The sequence below is a fragment of the Megascapheus bottae genome, chromosome 37, assembly GCF_031878675.1.
Source record: "Megascapheus bottae isolate mThoBot1 chromosome 37, mThoBot2.hap1, whole genome shotgun sequence".
Lineage (NCBI taxonomy): Eukaryota > Metazoa > Chordata > Mammalia > Rodentia > Geomyidae > Megascapheus > Megascapheus bottae.
The window spans coordinates 2,335,854-2,362,769 of NC_143545.1; the positions used below are offsets into that span (position 1 = coordinate 2,335,854).

Consider the following 26,916-nt stretch of genomic DNA (forward strand, 5'->3'; position numbering starts at 1 on the left):
CTGAAGCCTAGGGGGCCTGCTGAGCCTGGATAGCTCCAGTGAGGGAGAAAGTCCAGCAAAGGACAGAGTGAGTAAATGAATGAGTGGATTGAATGATTGAGGGAATTAGTGAGTACATGAATGAATGAGCTGGAGGAGGGAAGGAGGTGGTTAAGTAAATGAGTACATGAACGAGTTAGTGAGTGAGTGAATGAATGAATGACTGGGTTGATTGAATAATGAGTGGACTGAGTGAGTGAACAAATGAATGAGTGGATCGAGTGAGTGAATGCGTGGCCAAGCGGAGGGAGGAAGTTCGTTAGGTAAATAAGTTCAGTTAGTAAGGTAACGATTGAGCAAATGAATAAGTGAACAAATGAAGGAGAGGACTGACTGAATGAGTGAATGAGTGGTAGGATGGGTGGGAGGGAGGGAGAGGAGGAGTTGGGTGAGCAAACTAGAGGGGGGAGTGAGTGCATGGATGCGTGCATGAGTGGACCAGTGAGTGAGTAAATGGTGAGAGAATGAATGAATGAATGAGTGAACCAGTGATTGGATGAGTAAGTGAATGCATGAATGAATGAGTGAGTGAGTGAATGGATGAGGACGGGAGTCAGTGAGTGGGTGAATGATTACGTCAATGTGTGAATGAATGAATGAATGAGAGAATGGAGAGGACCAAAGTTGATGAGTGAATGAATAAGTGAATGAGTGAATGAATGAGTGAATGAATGGATGAGGACAGGAGTCAGTGAGTGAGTGAATGAATGGATGAGGACAGGAGTCAGTGAGTGAGTGAATGAATGGATGAGGACAGGAGTCAGTGAGTGAGTGAATGAGTAAGTGAATGAGTGAATGAATGAGTGAGTGAGCAGATGAAGACAGGAGTTGTGAGTGAATGAGTGAATGAATGAGTGAATGAGTGAGTGAGCACATGAGGACGGGGGGTCGGTGAGTGACTGAATGAGTGAATGAATGGAGAGGACAAAACTTGGTGAGTGAGTGAATGAATGATGGAAGGTGCCAGAAACGCCCTACTTGTTCCTTGATTCCTAGGCCTGAGTCCACACACTAAGCTCCTGGAGGAGACCTCTCGGGTGGTTGTGAGTTCGAATCTCCCCTCCCTCTCCCACTCCACGCCCGGGTTTCGCGAGGAGGAAGGCGTCCATCATGGTGATTCTCCCACACACGCACTGCAGGGTGGTGTGGAAATGGCCAGCGGGTGTGTGTGTGTGTGTGTGTGTGTGTGCACACGCGTGTGTCTGCTCCTGAGCGTTGGTGCTCAAGGCTAGGGTTTTAACACTTCCTCACTTTTTGCTGGTTCACTGCAGATCAGAGTTTTCCAGCCTTTCCTGCTGGGGTTGGCTTTGAACCCGGCTCCTCAGCCCTCAGCCTTCTGGCTGGCTGGGACTCCAGGCGTGCGCCCGACGCCTGCTTCCTCCTGTTTAATTTTCAGTCCTGTCATTCTGATCCTGTTTTCTGATGTTATTTTGGCCGTGTCATGCCCGAGGCTCAGGACGACCACCCAGGAGAGCCAGGCACCCCGAAATGCAAAGGCAAGGCTGGGTTCAGAATGGGGGGATTGTCTCCTCCCTTGTCTTGCTCTCCCCTCTGGGTTGGACAGGGGAAGCTGGCCTGGTAATGGCGGTGCCGGGCTCTCTTTTGAATCTGGGGCTACGCTCTGAACGCAGCTGCCTCCAAGAGTCCTGCAGATGATGAAAGCAATCTGGGGTTGAGTAATAAATGGGCCTCAGTTGTACCAATACACAGGGGTGTCAGGACAGTGGCGGGTACACAGGGGGTCCAGGCACCAGGCATCTTGCAGAGGCAGCCGGTAGACAGGCCCTGATTCAATGCTAACGGCGTGGCGACACCAAAAGGCCATTTCTTTCCCTGCTGTGCCCACACAGGTACCTGAGCCAGTGACTCAGGGTAAACTGAGGCCCGCCTTTGCCCTCCACCTGCAAGATCCATCCCTCTTGGCTTGGGACACCTCGTCGGAGTCAGCAATCCCTTTCTAATAAGGTGAGGCAGCATCATAGCCAAAAGCCAGCAAGAGCCAGGCAGATTAGGTCATGTATGGTTTAGGATCGTAGAGGATTTCTGCAGCCAGTTGCCTAAGGAATTCTTACGAGGGGGTAAAGAAGTAGAAATAGACTTGTGTGAAGGCTTGGGACCCAGAGCTAGGGTGGGGTGAAGACAGGGGGCCCTGAGATCCTGCTGGGATAGGAGCCAGGGTTGGTCCCTCAGTGGGTGGTGTGGGCTTTAATGTTGACACACAGCCATGTTCGTTATAGGTTTAGCAATAAGCTTGACAGCAAATAGAATGCCCGTGTTTTCCGTTGGGATAGACCCATCTCTTCCCAAATAGCATTTATAAAGCCGGAGACCCCATGTTTTTACCCACTCCCCAAGTCTGGTCCTTCTTTCCTCCCTCTGTAAACTTCAGCTTGATCTGGGGTCCAGTCCTCGAATGTCTAATAGGTCTCCCCCTGTTGCTTTCCAGTCTGTGGCAAAGGTCTCGCATCCCCAACAGGCACAGAAATAATCCTGGGGCCCCCCTCACAGGTTGAATAGCCCCCCAGCTTGGAGCAGACATAAAATGCACAAGCCCGGAAATAAATGTGGGTTTGGTGCCCTTTCCTAGCTGGCATAAATCAAAATGTAGGTCAGGGAACCAAGGGGACTGAGGTCCAGTAGAGACTCGAGGACCTGTCGCCCCCCCAGTTACTGGATTATCAGTTACCATGTCCAAGCTGGTGGGGAGAATGGCTCCCTCTAAACAGAGCAAAAGGAAGGCGGGACACCCAGTCTGCGCCAGTCTCCAAGGCCAGTGTAGTTAAGGTCTCTTTTAGAGTCCGGCTCATTCTTTCTACCTGTCCTCAACTCTGGGGTCTATAAGCACAATGCAATTTCCAGTCTGTCCCCAATGCAGAGGCTAATCCCTCACTTACTTTTGAGACAAAGGCCGGTCCATTGTCTGACCCAATCAATGGTAGGATCTCTTCCCGGATCTTCTTAGCCAGGACATTTGCAGTCTCATGCTTTGTGGGATAGGCTTCAACCCATCCTGAAACGGTGTCCACAGAAACGAGCAGCTATTTGTATCCCAGTTTTCCAGGTTTGATTTCTGTCAAAATCGCCTTCCCAATACAAGGAGGTGAGCTCCTTTTGTAACGGGTTGACTGGGGGCGTTGGCTTTCCCTTTCCCATCGGGAAGGCTTTCGTTAGTGTCACCAGTTCTGCTCTTTGTGCAGATGTCCCCTGGGGGAGTCTATTCCCAAGGTCCAATTGGCTGGGGGAGCCCTCCCTTTGCTAGCCCCTTATTCTCCACCACAAATGCTTCTCATAGCATGGGGGTACTGGTGGATTTTGACTGGGTAGGCCCCAGCCTTGAGTTCCACAAAGATTGGGGGACAGTGTTTTGCCAGTTCCATTCCCCCCGTTTCTGCCCATGCTTGGGAAAATGCTTATAAGCAATCATAATCTGCTCCCGTGTCTCCCATAAACGGGATCGGATTCCCCTCCACTTTCAATGGTACCCTGGGCTCAGGGAGGGGGACTGAGCCCCGACTCCCTCAGTCACTGTCCTCAGGCAGCTCAAAGGCTGGCAGCACCCTCGATCCTACTTTCTGTTCTTTTTCCTTTTTCTTGGCTAGCTCCGGGCGATTCTTGATCCAGTTCCCGTCCTTCTTGCAATAGACACACTGAGTCTTCCCCACTCCCCATTGGGGTTTGGGCTTTTGCTTCTTAATCGGAGAAGAGGACCGTCTAAAATTTCCTGCTTGCATGGAAATCCGGATTTCTCGAAAATCTTTCTTGTGCTGGCCTGACTTAGGTAGGCAAACGTGATCATCTGAGCGGGTCAAGCAAGCGAATTCAATCCTGGGGTTTCTCAGAAAAGGGGGCGTTCTGAATACGCCAATTGTAAAGATCTCCGGTGGCAAAGTGCCAGTAATGGAAGTGTAGTTGACCATCTGCATCCTCAGGGCATCAGCTGGGGTGGGGAGTATGCAGGGGAATAACTTCTCTTTCTCCTTCATTTTTTTCCTTTGTCCCCTTTTCCCTCCCTCTGTGTCTTAGGGGAAGGAGTTGGAGGTAGGAAAGAGCCTAACCCAAGCAGGGGTGTCCTTGTCTTCGAGTTCCCTCCAGGGAACCTGGTCTGGATGGCCCGAACGAGGGGTGTAGATTAAGAGTGGTAACTTTCTGATCTTCCCTTTGTCCAAGCTCCCCTCGGGCGGCCAATTAGCTCCCTCAAAGGCGGGCCATTCTACCTGACATAAGGTGATCCATTTTCCTTTCTTCACGGTTACACTTTGGTTTTGAGCTATTTTCTTAACTTCTTTCCAGTGAGCTAGAGTCAAGTCCAAGGCGCTAAATGGAGTATTTCCCATGGTTTCTGGTCCCGTCAGTCGTTCAGTCCACAAAATAACAATGGGCAAGACAAGTATCAAGAAGACACAAAACAGACAGGCCTGAGTCTTAAAAGACTCACCAGAGGGAGATCTCTCACGCTGGTCTGCTGACATCTGTGGAGAAACAGAAGGAGCAGACCCAAGTTCAAGGTGGGCCGCTTGAGTCTTGGTTAGGAGACCTTCCCGGTCAGTGCCGGTCAAAAACCAAACTGACTTACCCCTACGAGTAGTGAGACAGACAGACAGACAGATGACAGGACAAGACAAATCAACAGAGATAGACAGATGACAGGACAAGACAAATCAACAGCGCTGTTTCTTTACCTTCGAGGTCTGGGGTCTCGGGGTTCTCCGGGGGAATCCCGGAAGAGCCCCCAACTGTAATGCCCCAGTCTCAGGACGACCACCAAAGAGACCACCAAGGAGAGTCAGATGCTCTGAACTACAAAGGTGGGGTGCAGCTTGGATCTCGTCCTGCACCCCACACAGCGGAGCTTAGGAGGAGGCCCTGAGCTGAGATGCTGTCCTTGGATTTGATGTGAATTCTAATTTAAATGCAGACACGTCAGTTCCTGGAACTTATGGACACCACAATCCTGTTTCTTTAATGTATGGGCACTCTGGGTCACTCAGAGTTTAATGCAAACAACAAGATGGCTGCTAATTCAGAATGGGGGGGACGCTTCTTAGCTCCTCAGGTAGCCACTTGTGAATGAGATTGTCTCCTTCATTTTCTTTTTCTCAACCTGTTATTGGTACAGAATAAAATGGAAGCCAGGCGCTGGCGCTCAAGCCTGGCATCCCAGCTACTCAGAAGGCTGAGATCTGAGGATCGTGGTTCAAAGCCAGCCTGAGCAGGAAAGTCCATGAGACTCTGATCTCCAATGAACCACCAGAAAACCAGACGTGGTGCTGTGGTTCAAGTGATAGAGCGCCAGCCTTGAGCAAAAGAAGTTCAAGGACAGTGCTCAGGCCCTGAGTTCAAGCCTCAGGACTGGGGGGGTGGAGGGAAAAAAATCTTACCTCTTCCTTTTCTATTCTAATCCTTTTAATTCCTTTTCTTGTCTTATTGCTGTGGCTGAGAGCTCAATCATGCAACAGAGGAAAAGTAAGAATAAAGGATAGCCACATCTTTTTCCTGGTTTTAGGGAAATGTGTTTTCTTTCCTCTTCCCATAGAATGTGGGTTGTGTCACCACTCGCTGTCCTGCTGTGGAGATTTGAGACTATCCCTAGCGTCTTGTGAACTTTAGTCTTGGGGCAGCTGTTACACATTGTAGTTTTGGGGGGGGTTAATGGTTCTTTGTTTGTTTGTTTTTGCCAGTCATGGGGTTTGAACTCAGGGCCTGGACACTGTCCTTGGCCTTCTCAAGGCTGGCACTCTACCATTTGAGCCACAGCACCACTTCCGGCCTTTTCTGTGTATGTGGTACTGAGGAATCGAACCCAGGGCTTCATGCATACTAGGCAAGCACTCTACCACTAGGCCACACTCCCGGCCCTATTGGAGATTAGTTTTGTGGATCACACGGCTTGAACTCTGGACCTGGGCGCTGTCCCTGAGCTCTTCAGCTCAGAGCTACCACCCTACCCCTGGAGCCACAGCCCCACTTCTGGTTTTCTGGTAACTAATTAGTTCCCTCACACCCATCATCCCAGCTACTCAGGAGGCTGAGATCTGAGGATCGTGGTTCAAAGCCAGCCTGGGCAGGAAAGTCTGGGAGACTTTTATCTCCAATGAACCACCAGAAAACTGGAAGTGAAAGAAGCTCAGGGTCAGTTTCCAGGTCCTGAGTTCGAGCCTGGGGACTGACAGGAAGGAAGAAAGGAAGGAAGGAAGGAAAGAAGGAAGGAAGGAAGGAAGGAAGGAAGGAAGGAAGGAAGGAAGGAAGGAAGGAAAGAAGGAAGGAAGGAAAGAAGGAAATCAATGGAAATCTGAAATAACTCCATCGAGCCAGCTTGGTGTAATGGAGAGAGGGGAATTGGTGATCGGAGATGGGACAGTTGGTGCAGGAAAAAAACAAAAGAGACCCCATCTCATGTGTTTGTCAGAGAGAGCGGGGGAAGGTATCCCTTTAAACACGGGCATCCAGGCCCCCCGGCGGGTTCTGTGGCAGTTGGAACAGGCCGTTGGCTGGACGCAGGGTTGATTGGCACAGGTTGGCACATTGGAAGGTGAACAGAAGCCGGTGGCCTGGCGAAATTTGGCAAATGAGAGTCAACAGAAAGAAGTGCAGAGAGGGCTTCAGAAACCCAGTGTGAGCAGGGTGTCCCCGTGTCTCAGGCCTGCACCCCAGCTCTTCAGGAGGCTGAGATGTGAGGACCGTGGTTCAAAGCCAGCCTAGCACAGGCAGATCTGGGAAACTCTGCTCTCCAAGGAACCAGCAAAACAAAAAACCGGAAGTGGTGCTGTGGCTCAAGTGGTAGAGCGCCCAGCCTTGAGTGAACAAGGAAAGAAAACAACTCAAGGCACTTTGAGACTTCTCCCTGAGTTCAAACCCAGGCTGAGCCACCTAAAATAAAATAAAATAAATTAATTAACAAAAACCAAAACATTAAAAGCAGACAAGAACATTGATCTTGTCTTCTTTTGCCTCCTGTTGCTATTTTGTCTTTTCTTGTCTTCTCAGGTTCCAAGATGTCAGAGCGGACCAAGTTTCTGGGCGTGGGGTCCACAATTTTACAGCTAACCAGGGACCCCACAAACTTCTATATGGGGCGCACGCTGTGGTTCGGGGTGATTGTGATTTATGCCTCGGTGGTGTACATTGTCCAGTTCTCGTGGATAAGGATGCAGCAGGATTTCCAGTGCCACCAGGACATTTCCGAGGCCTGCGTGGCCGAGTGTTTTGAGAGCCATTTCACAGTGCCTTTTCTGGGCATTTGGTACCTGGTGGGTTTTACCTTCTCCTCCATCTTTTTCGTGATGGAATTTATCGTCTACCATATAATCCACAAACAAACGAACCTGCTGAAGAGGAAATACCTGGAGGAAGAAGCAAAAAGAGACAGAGGAGGACGGAAAGGAGAAAGAGAAGAAGGAGACAGAGAGTCCCAAGAAGAAGGAGATGGAGAAGAAGCAGCTGCAGAGGAGCGAGAAGAAGACAAGGAAAGGGAGGACGAAGAGGAAGAAGACAGAGAAGAAGGAAAGGAAAGAGAAGACAAACATCGAGTCGCCGTGGACCAAAGCAAGGAAGACAAGGTTTATGATTTATCCCATGAAAAACCCCTGCTTATCCTCTACCTCGTCTATTTTCTCATCCAGATGGGAATCCAGGCGGGCTTCCTGGTGGTGTTGTTTCATCACCAACGGCCTCTCATTCAACCATACATCACGTGTAGCACACGCCTGTGCCCGGGGCCTCACACCTGTGTGATTCTGGGCACCCAGGAAAAAGATATGACCATCACCATTCTGGCTACTTTTGCTGGGGCTACCATGTTGTTCTGTACCTTTTTCTTCCTTTACACCATCCATGCCTACATCCTCACTGGCAGGGCACTGTCTGCCAGGCACAAACGCTATGCCAAGTGCTAGCCCCCCCCGATATGCCTATGCCCCCCCCTGCTTTGTCCACCTGAACAGAAAGAGGGGAAAGCTTTCTGAAATCGCTACGAAGCTCTTTTCCACTTGGTGGGGGGAAAAAATATAATTAAATTAAACAAGTGTGGGATCTGGGAGCTGTGTTGGTTGAGTCATTCGCTTCATTCTACCAAGGAGAGAAAAAAAAAAGGGGGGGACCTGGAGGGTGGCCTAGTGGTAGAGGGCTGGACTAGCGTGCAGGAAGACCTGGGTTTGATTCCTCAGTAGGCAGGGGAAAAAAAAGGTGGAAGTGGAGCTGTGGTTCAAGTGGTAGAGCGCCAGCCTTGAGCAAAAGAAACTCAGGGACGGAGCCCAGGCCCTGAGTTCAAGTCCCAGGAGTGGTAAAAACAAACAAATGAACAAATAGGCAAAAATTAAATAAATCAGGTATTTGCTATCTTTCCTTCCTCCCTTTCCTCCTTCCCTTCTTGCTCTCTCTGTTTTGCTTTCTGGTTTTTTGGTTTGGTGAATGCTGCCCCTGGGGTTTGAACTGAAGGCCTGAGTTGCTGCAGTGTTGTCTCTGACCCCCTTTTTTTTTTTTTTTTTGCTAACAGCTTGGTGCTCTACCACCTGAGCCACAGCACCACTTCCAGTTTTCTGGTGGTTCTTTGGAGATCAGAGTCTCATGGACTTTCCTGCCCAGGCTGGCTTTGAACCCCGATCCTCAGACCTCAGCCTCCTGAGTAGCTGGGATGCCGGCGGAAGCTTTGCCACCCAGCCCTTCAGTTCATTTTGTTTTGTTCTGTTTTATTGTTTGCTTTTTGTTTTTGCTGGTCCTGGGGCTTGAACTCAGGACCTGGACTTTGTTCCCGAGTCTCCTCTGGCTCAAGGCTGGTGCTCTACCACTTGGACCACAGCACCCACTCCCAATTTTTTCTGAGTTGTTTGTTTATCTTAGCTACTCAGGAGGCTGAGATCTGAGGATCATGGTTCAAATCCTGCCTGGGCACTAAAGTCCATGAGACTCTTATCTTTGTTTCTTTATTGACTTACTATTTTCCATCTAGAGGTCTTTTACAGCCTTGGTTAAGTCTGTACATGTGATATACATATATAATGTATATATTAGATAAATATACATATAACATACATACATAACATAATATAAATATATTATGTGATGGAAATATGTGCATATAGTATACAAATATATACGTAAAATATTGTTACATATTATATTTATAGATGCACATATATACCAGAATATTTTCCTAATTTTCTTCTTTCTCAGCCTGATGATTATTAGTAGGTGGAATAGAATTTCTTTTTCTAATGTGGATTCTAGATGACACTACATCGCGACCATGTTTATTAGGCCAGACACCTGTGACTCACACCTGTAATCCCGGCCCCTCAGGAGGTCCTTGATCGTGGTTCAAAGCCAACCCCACGTAGAACAAGTCTATGAGGCACTTATCTCCAGGGATATACAAAAAAAACCGGAAGTGGCTCTGTGGTTCAAGGGGTAGAGCGCCAGCCTTGAATAATAAAACTCAGGGATAGCATCCAGGCCCTGAGTTCAAGTCTCAGGACCAGTATGTTTTAGAAATCTAGAAATATACACAAATATATACCCAAATATATACCCATAATATATAATTATATTCTTATAAAGGTGATTACAGGGGTAGCATTTTACAAGGGGGATAAGGAGTAACAATTCTTGCTTTGGGGCCACCCCCCCACCCCACTTTCCTTGCCCACAGCTACAGCACTCCATTTCCTGGTGGTTAGTGGTGTTGTCAAGATGGCTAAAAGTTTAGAAGCCTTGGCAGCTGGGGACCGGCCTGTGCCTCGGGCTTGCATCTGCCTCGACTTCCCTCCCGGGAAGAGCTGCAGGGAGAGCTTGTTTGCATTCAAGCAGAACCCCTTGGGACGCAGAGAGGGCCTCATTAAGCAGACACTTAGTTCCGGCCCCGGGGGGGACTGGATTTCTCTTGTGGGTTTTCACCCACGCCAGGCCTGGGGCCACTCAACTTCCTCCAGGTCCCCAGAGCACGGGAAGTTCCCAGAAGCCCGCAGGCAGGAAAAGTAAACTCTGGCTAACTTAGCACCTGCCAGACAACTTTGCAGGTGGCATGGCTGAGCTCAATCAAGGGCAGAGAAGGCAAAACGTGAGCACTCCATGCTGCTTACAATGGTTTTGCCGGTCCTGGGGCTTGAACTCAGAGCCTGGGCGCTGTCCCTGTGCTTCTTTTCCTTTAGGCTGGCGCTCTACCACTTGAGCCACAGCACCTCTTCTGGCTTTTTGATGATTCAGTGGAGACAGCTGTGTCATGGACTTTCCTGGCCAGGGCTGGCTTTGAACCCTGATCCTCAGATCTCAGCCTCCTGAGTCGCTGGGATGACAGCCATGAGACATCAGCTCCCAGCCACCCCCCACCCCCAATTTTGTTTAAGGCTTCAAAGAGATTTCTCTATAAAGATCACTTTCGACTTAGGAGAGAGTTGTCAAAACATCAAAGCGTCTATAATCCCAGCTACTCAGGAGGATCACGGTTCAAAGCCAGCCTGGGCAGGAAAAAATCCCTGAGACTCTTATCTCCAATGAACCAGCAAAAAAAAAGCTGCAGGTAGCACTGTGGTTCAAGTGGTAAAGCACCAGCCTTGAGCAGAGGCAGCTCAGGGACAGTGACCAGGCCCTGAGTTCAAGGCCTAAGACACACACATGCACACACACACGCACATGCTAATAACCCACCGTGGTCACAGACATCCACAGTCCTGGAACTTGGCCCAGCTAGGCAGAAAAGGCAGTGAATTTTAGAAGCCAGCGTGGACTAAAAAAAAAAAAAGTCAATGTGCTTTGTGCAGTTATTGAAAACTAACTTTTTAAAAATTAATAAAGCAGATGCTAGGAGTGTGGCCTAGTGGTAGAGTGCTTGCCTAGCAAGCAGGAAGACCCGGGTTCAATTCCTCAGTACCACAGACATAGAAAAAAGCCTGAAGTGGTGCTGAGGCGCAAATGTGGCTCTAGCCTTGAGAAAACCCAAGGACGGTGAGTTTAAGACCCAGGACTGGCAAAAATAAATTAAATAAAACAACACCCTGTGCCTGTCTAACTAGATAAATAAAGCATGTGGTACTAAAAGTGAAAAAACGGATTTATGAGGCCTTCGGGGCTGGGTGGAAAGGGTTCACTGGGGTTTCTGCAGCAGGCGAGGCCCCGCACGCCCCCTCGTGGCCACCTCTGGGATTTGGCTCTGGACAGGCCACCCGGAAAGCAGCTTCTGGAAACAGAGCATTCCAGAAGTTGCTTACCTGGGTACTAGGTTTTCGTTTTATTCTGGGTTTTAGTGTCCAACCCAGGGGCTGGAACCCGGGGCCTAGGCACTTTTGCTGAGCTACAGCGCCACTTCTGGCTTTTTGCTAGTTCATGGGAGATTAGAGTCCCATGGACTTTCCTGGCCAGGGCTGGCTTTGAACCCTGATCCTCAGATCTCAGCCTCCTGAGTAACTGGGATAACAGGCGTGAGCCACCAGTGCCCAGCCTAAGAGTTCTTTTAAAAGCAATCACACATAGGGGCTGGGAGTTTGGCCCAGTGGTAGAGTGCCTGCCTAGCATGCACGAAGACCCGGGTTCAATTCCTCAGTACCACATACATAGAAAAAGCCAGAAATGGTGTGGTGGCACAGGGTAGAACACTAGCCTTGAGGAAAGCCCAAGGACAGTGCTCAGGCCCTGAGCTCAAGCCCAGGACTGGCCAAAAAAAAAAACAATCACACAGGGCTGGGAGCGTGGCCTAGTGGTAGAGTGCTCGCCTAGCGTGCATGAAGCCCTGGGTTCGATTCCTGAGTACCACATACACAGAAAAAGCCGGAAGTGGTGCCTAAGTGGCAGAGCTCTTGCCTTGAGTAGAAAAAGCTTAGGGACAGCACCCAGGCCCTGAGTTCAAGCCCCAGGACCAACCTCTCCCCACCCCCCAATCAAAAAACAAAGCCTGGGCCGGGAGTTTGGCCTAGTGGTTAAAGTGCTTGCCTAGCATGCATGAAGACCCGGGTTCGATTCCTCGGTACCACATACATAGAAAAAAGCCGGAAGTGGTGCTGAGGCTCAAGCGGTAGAGCTCTAGCCTTGAGAAAGTCCAAGGACAGTGCTCAGGCCCTGAGTTCAAGCCCAGGACTGGCAAAAAAAAAAAAAAAAAAACAAAGCCTACAGATGCCCCTGACATTGGAAAGTCCCGTGGAATGTTGGCCAGGTGTGTGAAACCAACTTTGCCAACTTCCTAATTGAACCTAATTGAGAGTTCTCCCTGCGGACCCACTTTAGCAATTTGCACCACAAATTGGTGTGAGAAACTCCCGGGCTGGGTTCTCAGTGCCTCTGTGGCAAAAGCAAACTTTTAATTAATGACTTGTAACTTCCAGGTTCCTCTTTGGGGTGGGGGGGGGACGCTTTGATTGGCAATCAACAAATGTACCCCAATTAAGAAGTCTCTTCAAAGTTGTGCCTGGGGGCTCAGCCACCTGCCTCCAATTAGGACAGAAGCTGCTGGATGGAAAACAGGCTGGGAAGATTGCAAAGTTTCTTTGCAGAATGGGGGGGCTGTGGGTTCCCCTGAGCTACACCCCCAACCTTGGCTGCCTGGAAGTTGAGGCAGAAAAAAAAAAAAACCTCAAAAAAAAAAGTCATCGAATGCAAAGAGGAGAATTAGAAGTAGTTTAAATGAGCACACCAAAGCCACAAGCGCAGGAAATTAAGTCAAGCTTGTGGTCAGTCCAAAGAAAAGTAAAACAGTGCCAGCAGGTCACGTCTACCATCCCAGCAACTCAGGAGACTGAGATCTGAGGATCACGGTTCAAAGCCAGCCCAGAGCAGGAAAATCCCTGAGACTCTTATCTCCAATAAACCACCAGAAAAACCTCAAGTGGTGCTGTGGCTCAAGCGGTAGAGTTCTAGCCTTGAAAAAGCCTAAGGGGACCAGGAATGTGGCCTAGTGGTTAAAGTGCTTGCCTAGCATGCACGAAGACCCGGGTTCGATTCCTTGGTACCACATATATAGAAAAAGCCGGAAGTGGTGCTGAGGCTCAAGCGGTAGAGCTCTAGCCTTGAGAAAGTCCAAGGACAGTGCCCAGGCCCTGAGTTTAAGCCCCAGGACTGGCAAATAAATAAATACATACATGAAATCTCAATGTGAAATTGCCGAAAAAGTAAAACTGCCATCTCATTTAATATGGTATTTTCGCTCTACTACTTGAGCCACAACACCACTTCTTACTTTTTTTTTTTTGCTGGTTCATTGGAGATGAGAGTCTTATGGCCTTTCCTTCCCTGGCTGGCTTTGAACCATGATCCTCAGCTCTCAGCCTTCTAAGTAACTGAGATTCCAGACGTGAGCCACCAATGCCTGGCTCCAACATTTCATGGTATTTATGTTATTTTACCATGAAGAGTGGAAAAGGCCATTGCCCAAGTTGTCCAAATAGCAAAAATCCCCTCAGAACCAAAACTATTTGCTGTCCCTTGGTAATGGAAAAGTGTGTTTCATCAAATGAGGGGATTACCAAGCCCTGTATGCCAGACTTCTGCTTCTGTGTGTGCGTGTGTGTGTGTGTGTGTGTGTGTGTGTGTGTGTGTCCTGGGGCTTGAACTCAGGGACTCAGGGCCTGGGCGCTGTCCCTGAGCTCTTTCACTCAAGCTTGGCGCTCTACCACTTGAACCACCACTCCATTTCACATCCACCCTTTTGGTGCTTCATTTTTGTACATAAGAGTCTCAGGATCTTTCCTGCCCCAGGCTGGCTTTGAACCAAGATCCTCAGATCTCAGCCTCCTGAGTAGCTGGGATTCCAGCACCTGGCCTGACTCCTCAGGCCAGGAGTGTGGCCTAGTGGTGGAGTGCTGGCCTAGCATGTACCAAGCCCTGGGTTCGATTCCTCAGTACCACACACACGGAAAAAGCCAGAAGTGGTGCCGAGGCTCAAGTGGTAGAGCTCTAGCCTTGAGAAAGCCCAGGGACAGTGCTCAGGCCCTGAGTTCAAGCCCAGGACTGGAAAAAAAAACAAATAAGGTCTATTTAGTGAATTTCCCCATTTCCTTTCCAAAGTGAGGCAAGAGTAGCCAGGCGCCCACGTCTTGTGCAAGACGGGGCGAGCCGGAGCCAGCCCGACCTCGGCCCCCTCCCCTGACCCCGGCGGCCTCCACCTCCTTGCCCCACAGTCGCTTGAGGAAACCAGGGAGAGGAGAGCATGGATTCCACTCAGCCCCACGCCGGCCCCCATGCAGGTAAAGATGCCACCATCGGGGACAGCCATGGCAGGGGGAGAGGGCCAGACAGACAGACAGACAGAGACACACACAGACAAGGCTGTCAACACACAGACAGACACACAGATAAGACAAAGAGATCAACCACAGACAGACACACAGATAAGACAGACAAGGAGATCAACACACAGACAGACAGAGACACAGATACAGACAGACAAGGATGTCAACACACAGACAGACACACAGAGAGACAGAGACACAGATACAGACAGACAAGCATGTCAACACATTGACAGAGACAGACAGACAGAGAGACAGTCAGGCAGGCAGACAGACAGACAGACAGACATAGATAAGATGACAAGGACATCAACAGACAGACAGACAGACAGAGACAGCAGCAGAGACAGAGACAGACAGACATAGGGATACCAACAGACTGACAGAGGGTGAGGGAGACAGAGAGACAGGAGAGAGAGACAGAGACAGACAGACAGACATAGAGATACCAACAGACAGACAGACAGACAGACAGACAGAGACATCCACAGTGAGAGACACAGACACACAGAGAGGTAGAGAAGGAGACAGAGACACAGCAGGTGAGGGGAAGAGGCAGAGACAGAGACACACGCAGATCGTGTGTGTGTGTGTGTGTGTGTGTGTGTGTGTGTGTGTGTGCACACGTGCCCGGGGGGCAGGGGGGAGATTGTTCTAGAAGGTTCACCAAGGAGTGTCCAGAGACGCGATCACTGCTCTCCCTTCCCACAGGGCTCTGGTGGCAGGGGGGGAACAGGGGAAGGGGGGAAGGTTTTGGGGCGGGGGGGGGGTGCATCCTTCCAGAACCTTCCTGTTTTCTCCTTCATTCACCAAGAGCCGCAGATGGCAGCCGGAAAACAAGAGAGGAGGGGAGACAAGAAGACAGTAGAGACGAGGGAAGGGGGAGGAAAGGGGCCGGTGACTCCTGCCTGGCATCCCAGCCACTCAGGAGGCTGAGATCGGAGGATCAGGGTTCAAATCCAGCCTGGGCAGGAAAGTCCATGAGACTCTGATCTCAAGGAACCACCAAAAACTGCAAGGGGAGCCTTGAGCAAAAGAAGCTCAGGGACAGTGCTCAGGTCCTGAGTTGAAGTTCCAGAGCTGGTGCAGAAAGATAATAACGCAACTAGAAGTGAAAAAATGAGACTATAAAACTGAGAAACTTAGGGCAAAGCAGGATCCACCACCCAGTGTGAAAATGGCAGTGTGTGTGTGTGTGTGTGTGTGTGTTTCCCTGAGCTTGTTCACGCAAGGCTGGTCCTCTACCACTTGAACCACTGCTCCACTTTCAGCTTTTTGCTGGTTCACTGGAGATCAGAGTCTCCTAAACTTTCCTGCCCGGGCTGGCTTTGAACCTGGATCCTCGGGTCTCAGCCTCCCGAGGAGCTGGGATTCCAGGCACGAGCTCTAGTGCCAGGAAAGGGCTGGGTCTTCAGTGTCCGTGTGTCTTGTGTGGGGCAGACTGACGGTGGCGTGGTTCTCTCTCCAGAGAGAGGCTGTTTTGCTTCTCACAGGTTCCTCGTGGCGGCGGCGGGCACGTCCATCGGATTCCTCAGCCTCTGTTTTGTCACCAGATGTGCGGGTGAGTTCAGCCAGCCAAACCCATCAGATTCTCTCTTTGTAGGCAAGGCTGGGGCCTCTGCCACATGAGCCACGGCGCCGCTTCTGGCTTTTTCTGAGTATTGGAGAATCTCATGGACTTTCCTACCCTGCCTTGCGCATGCTTCGCACCCATCATCCCAACAACTCAGGAGGCTGAGATCTGAGGATCACGGTTCAAAGCCAGGCCAGGCAGGAAAGTCTGGGAGACTCTTCTCCTCTCCAGGGAACCCCCAGAAAAAAAGGAAATGGTGCTGTGGTTTAAGTGGTAGCGAGCCAGCCTTGAGTGAAAAAAAAAAAGCTCAGAACAGCACCCAGGCCGTGAGTTCAAGACCCAAGACAGGCACCAAAATTGTGATAAGTAAATAAATAGAGACATAAAGAAGTAAACATCAATTTTTAAAAATTGGGAAATGTAGATCTTTGAGGCAGAGAGCCCAGGGCCTCCACCAGTAGAAGGAAACGTAGGTAAGAAACTAACGGAATAATCTCCTCTCCCCCATGTCCCCCACTCTGGGATGTAAGAGGAAACAGCCTTGTTTGTGGAGCAGGCGCTCTACCAACTGAACCACGCCTCCAGACCCTTTTTGCGCGTGGTTATTTTGAAGGTGAAGTCTTGCTCTACGCTCTCCAGGCTGGCTTGGGCTGGAGTTCTCTCCCTGGTCATCCCTCTTGTTGACTGACTGTGGCAAGCACTCCTCACCACTCCCGACCCTGGTTGAGAAAGGGGGCCAGTTCCCCCAATCATATTCTCTTTACCTGGCTGCCCTTGAACCCTAATTCCCTCCCCCCCCTACATTCTCTGCTCCCCAAGTAGCCAGAACTCCAGACGTGAGCCACCACACCTGGTTCAATGACCGTAAAACCGTAGATTTGTGCTTTTATTTATTTATTTATTTATTTTTGCCAGTCCTGGGCTTGAACTCAGGGCCTGAGCACTGTCCTTGGGCTTTTTCAAGGCTAGAGCTCTACCATTTGGGCCTCAGCACCACTTCTGGCTTTTTTCTATGTTTGTGGTACCGAGGAATCGAACCCGGGTCTTGGTGCATGCTAGGCAAGCACTTTAACCACTAGGCCACACTCCCGGCTCCTGGATTTCCTTTTTAATGAGCAGAAGGAGGGAGGGAAATATATCACTCTATTCCATAGGTATTACAAAGTGAATCTCAGTGACTTGGGGGGGGGTGACATTGGTCTTTGTTCCTGACTTGTGGAATTGAAACTCTTTGTTCAACATCATCATCGTCTCCCCGCTACCATCTTGAATGCTAACGGCTCCCTTGCCTTTTTCCAGTGACATATCGCAGCTTACAAACATGTGACAAGAACTTCCAACCCCACACAAGGTTTGACAGGATCTCCTGCCATCACGACCAATCTGGTAGGACCCACTCCGGAATCCAACGTCAAAGAAAAAAAGATCTGAGGATCACGGTTCAAAGCCAGCCTGGGCGGGAAAATCTGTGAGACTCTGATCTCCAGGGAACCACCAGGAAACCAGACGTGGAGCTGTGGCTCGAGTGGTAGAGCGCCAAACCTTGAGTGAAAGCAGCTCAGGAACGGCATCCAGGTCCTGAGTTCAAGTCCCAGGACCCACACACAGATATTGGATGCAGGATATGTGTATTATTACACATCATAGATTACATTGAGCCATGGCTCAGCTTCCAGCTTTTCGGGGTGGCGGGGGGGGGGGCTGGCTCACTGGAGATCGGAGTCTCACAAACTTCCCTGCCCGGGCTGGCTTTGAACTCTGATCCTCAGATCTCAGTCTCCTGGGTGGCTGGGATGACAGGCAGAAGCTACTGATGCCCCAGCAAGACGTTGGACTCTGAATCTCCAACTCCCCGTCAGCTGTGCCACGCCAGGTCTCCTGACTCAGTTTACCCAAGGCTCTCCTGACACATCTCCCCTCCTAGGTTTGGTCCACAGCTGCTGCCCAGAGAATTGGGAACATTTCCAGACGAGCTGCTACTACTTTTCTGTGAACACCATGAACTGGGGAGCAAGTGTGAGGAATTGCTCGGGGATGGGGGCCCAGCTGGTGGTCATCAACTCACTGGAGGAGCAGGTACGGAGGGAGCAGAAGGAAGGTTCTAGAAGGTTCTAGAAGGCCCTGTGCCCTGAGCTCCTTTTCCACCCTTGTACACGTGTGTGTGTGTGTGTGTGTGTGTGTGTGTGTGTGTCCTGGGACATAAACTCAGAGGCTCCCCATCTTGCCTGGCTCTGGCTCCGACTCAAGGCTGGTGTTCTACCACTTGAACCACGCCTCCACGTGCAGCTTTTTGCTGGTTCACTGCAGGTCATGGTCTCACCCATTGTCTCCTCGTTCGCTGGATGACAGGTGTGTGCCAGCAGGGCCTGACTCACACTTATCTTTACTATGATGGTGAGAGCCCAGCCCGAAAGAAAGAGAAAAGGATGGCTTTTCTGTGGAGTTCCACTGCTGGAGAGGAAGGGGTGGGGAAGAAGGCTCAGAGAGCAAGGAATTATGGTCCAGTCTCTAGCTGTGATTGATAATGTTTTGAGATAGACAGACAGGTAGATAGATAGATAGATAGATAGATAGATAGACAGACAGACAGACAGACAAATGATAGCTACATGGATGGATAGAATGATGGATGGATAGATGGATTCTTAGATGATAAATAGATGGATGAATGGATGGGTGGCTAGATAGGTGGACAGATGGATGGATGGATAGACAGACAGACAGATGATAGATGGGTAAATAGATAAATAGATAATACATAGGTGGATAGATGAATGGGTGGATAGACAGACAGACAGACAGATAGATGGCTAGATAGATATGTGGATGGATGGATGGATGGATGGATGGATGGATGGATGGATGGACAGATAGATGATAGAGAAATAGAGATACATAATAATACATACATAGATGGATGGATGAGTGGATGGGGAGATAGTCGATAGTTAGATGGATGGATAGAATGACAAATGGATGGCTAGATAGATGGATAGAAAGACAGATGGGTAGCTGGATGGGTAGGTGGATAGACAGATACAGATGAGATAGAGGACAGATGAGAGATATCGAGAGATGATCCATAAATGGACGACTGATAAAGGCTGGATGGATGATAGGTGAAAGATGAATGAGAGAGAAACGGATGGCGGAGAGAGAACAGAAGAGAGGTAAGTGGATGCTGGGTGCATTGGTGGACAGTAGATGGCGGATAGATGATCCACACACCATAGACGGATGATAGGTCAATGAGAGGCAGATGGACCATAGCTCATCGATTGCCTGACAGATGACAACGGATTGATGGATGGATAAACAGATGACTGGCTGATCGATGCCAGATATGGTTTACCAATCATGGTGGAAACCCTTGGAATACGTTATTGGTTGAATTGCGTTGGGCAGAATTGATCAGAGGGGGGAGTAGTGGGGTCACAGTTGGGGTTCTGTCCTGGCCCTTTGGCCACCCCGGCGTGGGTGAAGCCTGAGGCTCTGGGTCTCCGCAGGAATTCCTCTACTACGCCAAACCCAAGAAGAGGGAATTCTTCATTGGCCTCTCGGACCAGGTGGTGGAGGGGAAGTGGCAGTGGGTGGATGACACGCCCCTCAGAAAGCTCCTGAGGTGAGTTCCTGCCACGGGGGAGTGAACCCCCCATTCCAATGTGAACCCCCCGTGCCCAGATTCCTCTCCTTCCCATGAAGTGCATGCCACTTGTCTCCATGGTCATAACCAATGGCAAAGCCAGGCTCTGGTCCTCACATCTCTCATCCTGGATGCTGAAATAGGAGGATCACAGTTCCAAAGCAGGAAAGTTCATGAGATTCTGATCTCCAAGGAACCACCAGAAAAAAAATGAAAGTGATGCTGGGGCTTAAAGGGTAGACTGCCAGTCTTGAGTGGGGAAGAAAAAGCTCAGGGATAGCACCCAGGCCCTGGGTTCAAGCCCTAGGACCAGCACAATAACAATAATAATAATAATAATAATAATAATAATAATAATAATAGGCCTGGACTATTTAGTTCATACAATGGTTGTGAAATCCAAGGACAGACATGCACTTTGTCTCGTGTTCCGGCTCCATCTTCCCCCTCTGTCCGGGATTGAAGACATCCGCTCTTCTTCTTGTCTGTCTCTTTTCCTCAGCTTTTGGGATGAAAGTGAACCCAACAATCTGCTCACGGTGGAAGACTGTGCCACCATAAGAGACTCCCCGAACCCCAGGAAAAACTGGAACGACATACCCTGCCTGTACAACATGCCCCGGGTCTGTGAAATGCCAGAAATCCCCGTGTGGGCCTAAGAAGACTCGCCAGGCACAAAGAGATGGGGAGAGAAGAAAAGGACACCAGTCCCCCTCCCCCAGGACGCAGCCAGAGGACTCCACTACCAATAAATAATAATAATAATAATAATATTAATAAATAATAATGGTTGTCAGTGTTGAATTTCATGGCAGGGACTGGAAGATTCTTGGCCACAACCCCCGTGCCATCTACAGAGAAAGAAATGCTGTCAGACGCCCATCCCAGCTGTAATCCCAGCTACACAGGAGGCTGAGAGCTGGGGATGGAGGTTCAAAGCCAGCCAGGAAAAGAAACTTTTGAGACACTCTTCCCTCCAGTGAACCAGCAAAAAAAAGCCAGAAGTGAGGCTAGGGTTCAAAGTGGTAGAGCGCCAGCCTTGAGCAAGAGATGCCCAGGCCTGGAGCTCAAGACCAGGAATAGTAATAATAATAATGATGATGATGATGATGATGATGATGATGATGGTGGTGATGATGGTGATGATGATGATGATGATGATGATGATGAGGCTCAGGGCAGCGCTGGTGAGAAGGCCGGGGCGCGAGTCCGCGTCAAGGCCCCGCCCCGCCCCGCCCCAGGCCCCGCCCCAGGCCCCGCCCCGCCCCGGTCGCCGCCAGCCCTGGACACACCGTTTGCCGAGGGGATTCTCTATTCGATCCCCGCCCCAGGCCCCGCCCCGCCCCAGGCCCCGCCCCGCCCCGGTCGCCGCCTGCCCTGGACACACCGTTTGCCGAGGGGATTCTTTATTTGATCCCCGCCCTGGGCCTGCGCGCCGTCCTGGGGTCGCTCAGGGCTGGCGCTCCACCGCCCGGCCCGGCCCGGCCCGGCTCGGCGCGGGGCTGCGGGGCGAGGCCGCCCCGGGCAGCTGGCACACCCGGCCCGCCGGGGCCCCGCACGGCGCGCCGCTCCACGCCCAGCGCTCCCCGAGGTTCACCAGCACGGCGCAGAGTCGGTCCTGGAGGGCGTCGGGGTGGGGCCCGGGTCCGGACCTGCGAGGAGCGAGCGATCGAGCGGGGTGGGGGACCAGGGGAAGTCACCCGGCGTGTGGGATGGGCCCCCAGCCGCTCAGGAGGCTGAGATCGAACGATCTCGGTTCAAAGTCAGCTCCCGGCACCAAAGTCCATGAGGCAATGATTTCCCAGGAACCACGGGAAAAATGGAAGACGTGGAGCGGTGGCTCCCATGGTACAGCGCCGGCCGGGAGTGAAGGGGCTCAGGGGCGGCGCCCAGGCCCTGCCCGCTGCCCAGGTCCCGCCCACATCGCCCAGACCACGCCCACCCGCACAGGCCCAGCCCGAGACCCAGCTTTTCCGACAGAGCCCCGCCCCGATGCCCAGACCACGCCCACCTGCACAGGCCCCACCCTCTCCCAGGCATCGCCCAGGCCCCGCCCCTCCACCCAGGCCCCGCCCCTCCGCCCAGGCCCCCTCCCCGCCCAGGCCCCGCCCTTGCCCAGGCCCCTTCACCCAGACCCCGCCCCTCCACCCAGGCCCCGCCCTCCCAGGCCCCGCCCCTCCGCCTGGCCGCCCCGCGCTCACCCGGCTCCTGGGTCGAGCGGCGCCCCGTCCGCCCAGGCCCCGCCCCCGCCCAGGCCCCGCCCTCACCCAGGCCCAGCCCCCCCAGCCCCGCCCCTACACCCAGGCCCCGCCCTCGCCCAGACCCAGCCCCCCAGCCCCGCCCCTCCGCCCGGCCGCCCCGCGCTCACCCGGCTCCCGGGTCGAGCGGCGCCCCGTCCGCCCAGCGCCAGCGGCGCGCGCCCGGGTCGTAGGTGAGTCCCAGGAAGTAGGCGGAGCCCGGCTCCAGGAGGCTCGCGGCGAAGGCCTGCGGGGCGGAGCGGAGGGCGCGAGCGGAGGTCGGGAGGAGCGGAGGCCCCGCCCCCTGCCGCCCCGCCCCGCCCCTCTCATAGCCTCTCCTGAAACCCCGCTCCACCACGTCTCCAAGTCCCGGAGATCCCGCCTGCGGTGGGGGAGGACGGGAGGGGAGGGCTGGGGCCTGAGGAGGGGAGAGGGGAGGAGGGGAGGGAGAGGGGAGGAGGGGAGGGAGAGGGGAGGAGGGGAGGGCAGGGGCCTGAGGAGGGGAGAGGGGAGGAGGGGAGGGCAGGGGCCTGAGGAGGGGTGGGGAGGGAGGGGGAGGGCAGGGGCCTGAGGAGGGGAGAGGGGAGGAGGGGAGGGGCCTGAGGAGGGGAGAGGGGAGGAGGGGAGGGCAGGGGCCTGAGGAGGGGTGGGGAGGGAGGGGGAGGGCAGGGGCCTGAGGAGGGGTGAGGAGGGAGGGCTGGGGCCTGAGGAGGGGTAGGGAGGGAGGGCTGGGGCCTGAGGAGGGGTGGGGAGGGAGGGGGAGGGCTGGGGCCTGAGGAGGGGTGGGGAGGGAGGGCAGGACCTGAGGAGGGGTAGGAAGGGGGAGGTGGGGCTCCCCCCTCCCCCCTGCAGCCCGGCCCCTCACCAGCTGGTCCCGGGTGGGGAGCGAGGCCAGGCGGGCGCCCAGGGCCGAGCAGTTCCTGTCGCTGTCCACCCAGGTCCTGTTGTCCCCGAATGGGCGGAGGCAGCTGGGCCGCAGGCCCTCCCAGCCCTCGGGGCAGCAGTGCCAGGACCCGCCTGGGGGCAGAGGAAGTGGGGCTCACCGGGACACCCCAGTTACCCCACACCCTGACACCCACGGGGGTGATGGCAGGATGACCCCCGCCCCTAAACTTAAAGAAACCTGTCTCTAACGTGTCTTTAAATTCCATCCCTAAGGTCCGGGAGTGTGGCCTAGTGGTAGAGCACTTGCCTGGCATGCATGAAGACCCGGGTTCGATTCCTCAGTACCACATACATAGAAAAAAGCTGGAAATGGTGCTCAGGGGGTAGAGCTCTAGCCTTGAGAAAGCCCAAGGACAGTGCTCAGGCCATGAGCTCAAGCCCAGCACTGGCAAAAAAAGAAAAAAAATTAAATACCATCCCTGGGACTTGAACTCACGACCTGCGCCCTGTCCTTTAGCTTTTTCAAACTCAACACTGGTGCTCCACCACCTGAACCACGGCTCCACTCCTGACTTTTGGCTGACCCATTGGAGACAAGGGTTCTCATGGACGTTCCTTCCACAGGCTGGCTTTGAACCATGAGCCTCCATCTCAGCCTCCTGAGCACCTGGCTCTGGCTTGAGAAAGACTGTGGCTTCCAGGGGGGAATGGAGAGACATTCTCTCCTCTCTGTCACCTGGGTTTGGGGGTCCTGGGTCTTCTCTGGTACATGTCACCTTTTTATGGTATCCTGGGAACATGAACACGCTCCTCTCGCAGCGGAGAAAGTTGTGATGGGTCACTGCAAAGGAGAGGGGGAAAATTAGTTTTTTATTTATTTTGGGGGGGGGTCAGTCATGGGCCTTGAACTCAGGGCCTGGGCGCTGTCCCTGAGCTCTTCAGCCCAAGGCTGGCGCTCTACCACTTTAAACCCCAACCTCACTTCTGGCTTTTTGCTGGAGAGAAGAGAGTCTCCCAGGCTTCGAACCACCATCCTCTAAGATCTCAGTCTCCTGAGAGGTTGGGAGGACAGGGGTAAGATCCGGGCCACTGAATACTTTCTATGTGGATATGTGGATGGAGGCTGAGGGGGGGGGGTAAAAAGAACCCCAAAACTCTAACAATACTCACCGAAAACGTTGGCAGTAAAGCAAGTGAAGAGGAGCAGGCTGAGGAAAAGCGCGCAGGCGCATGGGATCCAGTGAGCAGAATGACCGCCTGGGTGAGCGTGGAAAGACAGACACAAATCCCTTTATTCTCTAGCCTGCCACAGGGAAAACCAAAGCCAGGCCCCGCCACAGGACAGGTACACGTGAGAGGAACGTGAAGAACTAGGAATCCTTGTGTCTGCCTATCAACATCCAGGTCAGAAGTTTGACCACACACATCTGTCATCCCAGCCACTCAGGAAGCTGAGCTCTGAGGATCAGGGTTCAAAGCCAACCTGGGCAGGAAAATCTGTGAGACTCTTATTTCCAATGGGCAGACTCTTAAAGAACCACAATAATAATAATAATAATAATAATAATAATAATAAATAACAAAACAGCTATGGTTCAAAGTTACATAAAAGCTCAGGGACAGGACCCAGGCACTGAGTTCAAGTCCCAGGATTGGCACACATACACAAAAGCATAAATGCAAATTATTAAGGAGAGAGGAAGAAAAACAACTCACCTTTCTTCTGCATTTCTTCCCGTTCCATTATTTATTTTCCTCCTGTATTGCCAAATTGGTCAACATTTTCCCATTTCCCTGAGGCTGGAGGAATTCGATAATTCAGGAATGCTTATGGCTGACAGAAGATCTAAAGATCTTATGCGTCCTGGTGATAATATGGCGTTGACCACACGGAAAACAGTGACGACAAAAGGAGAAGTGTTCTTCAAGGCCGAGCTTTCCTTTGGCCCCACCAGCAGTTGCAGCAAAGGAAAAAAAAAAAAAAAGGAAATTGAGGAAACCACCTCGAACACCAGACCATAGAACATTCCAGAAGCATGTTGAGTGCCGGGCTGTGTCATGGTAGTTATCTGCGTTTTCTTGGCATTCATTTAGACAAAATGTTTGGTGCTTGCTCTAAAAGAAACTGACTTAAGAAAAAAGCAACAAACATCCTTCTCTTCTGTTTCTGGATTTTTTTTTCGGCCAGTCCTGGGCTTGAACTCAGGGCCTGAGCACTGTCCTTGGCCTTTCTCAAGGCTAGAGCTCTACCACTTGAGCCTCAGCACCACTTCTGGCTTTTTTCTATGTATGTGGTACCGAGGAATCGAACCCAGGTCTTCGTGCATGCTAGGCAAGCACTTTAACCACTAGGCCAAACTCCCAGTCTCCATTTCTGGGTATTTTACGAGGCAGTTATAGCCCAGGATTGGTGGCTCAGCTACTCAGGAGGCTGAGATAGGAGGATCACAGTCCAAAGCCAGCCTGGGGAAGAAAGTGAATGTATTTCTGATCGCCAATGAAATTAATAATAATAATAATAATCTTGTGAGTCAAGAAAGACATTTTCTCATAGAAAATGCCACCGAGAAAGACTAGGGGACATATTTGTTTTGAAACCAAGACTCGAGACTGGAACAGGAAAATCTCTACTCATGAAACACTGCCAGGCATAACCAGACGAACGAGAAGAGGAAATTACACAAAGATGCAGAGCAAGAAACCGGCGCAAACAAGCAGGCTGGGGCCACCGTAAAGTGTCTAGTGACTTCATGAAGATTGACAGCTTCCTCTTTGCAAGAGGAAGTAGTAGAGAACACTTCTGTGGTGACGATGTGGCTTCCCTGAAGTCAGAAAGGCCAGAGAGCCTGAAAAATACTTAGAAACCAGTCGACACCCAGACCTCCCAGTCCATAACTGTTCTCGCCCAATCATCCTAGTACTTCCTCAAAGCAGTGACTTACTGTCTATATTTGACTGTTTTTTTGAGCAGCAGACAGGGACATGTAGCCGGGCATGGTGGCTCACGCCTGGAATCCCAGCTACTCAGGAGGCTGAGATCTGAGGATCTTGGTTCAAAGCCAGCCTGGGCAGGAAAGTCCATGAGACTCTTTATTTCTGATAATCCATCAGAAAACTGGAAGTGGTACTGTGGCTCAAGTAGTAAGGGGCAACAGCGTTGAGTGGAAAGAGATCAGGGACAGTGACCCAGGCCCTGAGTTCAAGACCCAGGACTGACATGTACACACATAGAAGTAAAGAGAGATAATTCCTCCGTGAACACATTAGTGATTGAGGAAAAAGTCGGGGTAGGAAGCGAATGGAATGGGAGATAAGGAGGGGGGCCGAATATTCCAGGGTTTGCTTTCTTGTCACCAACACTCTCAAATCTGGAAAGGCATTTTTGGTTTCCTTTGTGGCACTCCTGCGATTTGAACTCAGGACCTGGGTGCTGTTCCTGAGCCTTGGTGCTCTACCACTTGAGCCACAGAGCCATTTCTGATGTTCTTGCGTAGTTAGTTGGAGATAAGAGACTCCTGGACTTTCCTGCCCAGGCTGGTTTTGAACCCTGATCCTCAGATCTCAGCCTCCTGAGTAGCTGAAATGAAAGAAATGAGCCACCAGTTGCCAGCCCTGAATTCTGTGTTGGGTTTTGGTTTTGTTTTTTTAAAGACATTTTTGCGGACTCTAAAATCTTAATAATCATTCGATTCCGCCCTCACCATAACAACCTTTAATATTCGTAGTTGAGGCTTTCCACCATTTTCTTTTGGAGAAATGGGGTGCTACTGTGTATCCACATAAGCCTTCACTGACCCGACCTTATCGGATCTTATTCTGGATCTCAGTTCAAAGCCAGCCCAGGTAACCAGCCCCGGGCCCTCGGTGCATGTGTGTGTCTCCAGTGGTAGAGAGCCAGCGTACAGTGAGGAAATTTACCACTCAAAGCTGGCGTTCTACCACTTGAGCCACGGCGCCAATTCCGGCTTTATCTATGCATGTGGTACTGAGGAATCGAACCTGGGTCTTCATGCAGGCTAGGCAAGCACTCTACCACTAGGCCAAACTCCTGGACCCACCATGAAAACTCTTACCTCCAATGAGCCACCAAAAAGCCGGAAGTGAGACAGTGGCTCAAGTGGTAGAGCACCCGCCTTGAATGAAAGAGTTCAAAACGGGTGAGTGGGGTCAGGGCCCTCGGGGAAGCAGAAGGAGAGGACGTGGAGAGCAGAACTCACCCACACAGCTGGTGGCAGCCGTGGAAATGGCCACCGCCAGCCACAGCCTCAGGGCCCAGCCGCCTCTCTCCTCTGCCAGACAACAGCCGTGAGCAGCAGACAGACAAACAGAAAC

The 26,916-nt window shown here is 51.7% G+C and overlaps 3 protein-coding genes across 3 annotated transcripts; 2 read left to right on the plus strand and 1 right to left on the minus strand.

Annotated features, from left to right (window-relative positions):
- Positions 1-6,506: 6,506 nt before the first annotated feature.
- LOC150042032 (uncharacterized) lies at positions 6,507-8,066 on the plus strand. The gene is made up of 2 exons (XM_090325113.1): positions 6,507-6,568; positions 7,024-8,066. Exon 2 carries the CDS (start codon positions 7,032-7,034, stop codon positions 7,929-7,931), a length of 900 nt encoding a protein of 299 aa, XP_090181239.1. The 5' UTR covers positions 6,507-6,568; positions 7,024-7,031; the 3' UTR covers positions 7,932-8,066.
- Positions 8,067-14,157: 6,091 nt separating this feature from the next.
- Positions 14,158-20,197, plus strand: Clec4e (C-type lectin domain family 4 member E). The gene is made up of 6 exons (XM_090325114.1): positions 14,158-14,201; positions 15,715-15,807; positions 17,119-17,205; positions 17,744-17,895; positions 19,326-19,441; positions 19,965-20,197. Exons 1-6 carry the CDS (start codon positions 14,165-14,167, stop codon positions 20,119-20,121), a joined length of 642 nt encoding a protein of 213 aa, XP_090181240.1. The 5' UTR covers positions 14,158-14,164; the 3' UTR covers positions 20,122-20,197.
- A 668-nt stretch (positions 20,198-20,865) lies between these two features.
- LOC150042034 (C-type lectin domain family 4 member D-like) lies at positions 20,866-24,498 on the minus strand. Its single transcript, XM_090325189.1, has 6 exons — positions 24,301-24,498; positions 23,755-23,841; positions 23,321-23,425; positions 22,565-22,716; positions 21,831-21,946; positions 20,866-21,114 (listed from the first exon to the last, which is right to left on the minus strand). Exons 1-6 carry the CDS (start codon positions 24,326-24,328, stop codon positions 20,913-20,915), a joined length of 690 nt encoding a protein of 229 aa, XP_090181315.1. The 5' UTR covers positions 24,329-24,498; the 3' UTR covers positions 20,866-20,912.
- Positions 24,499-26,916: the final 2,418 nt, after the last annotated feature.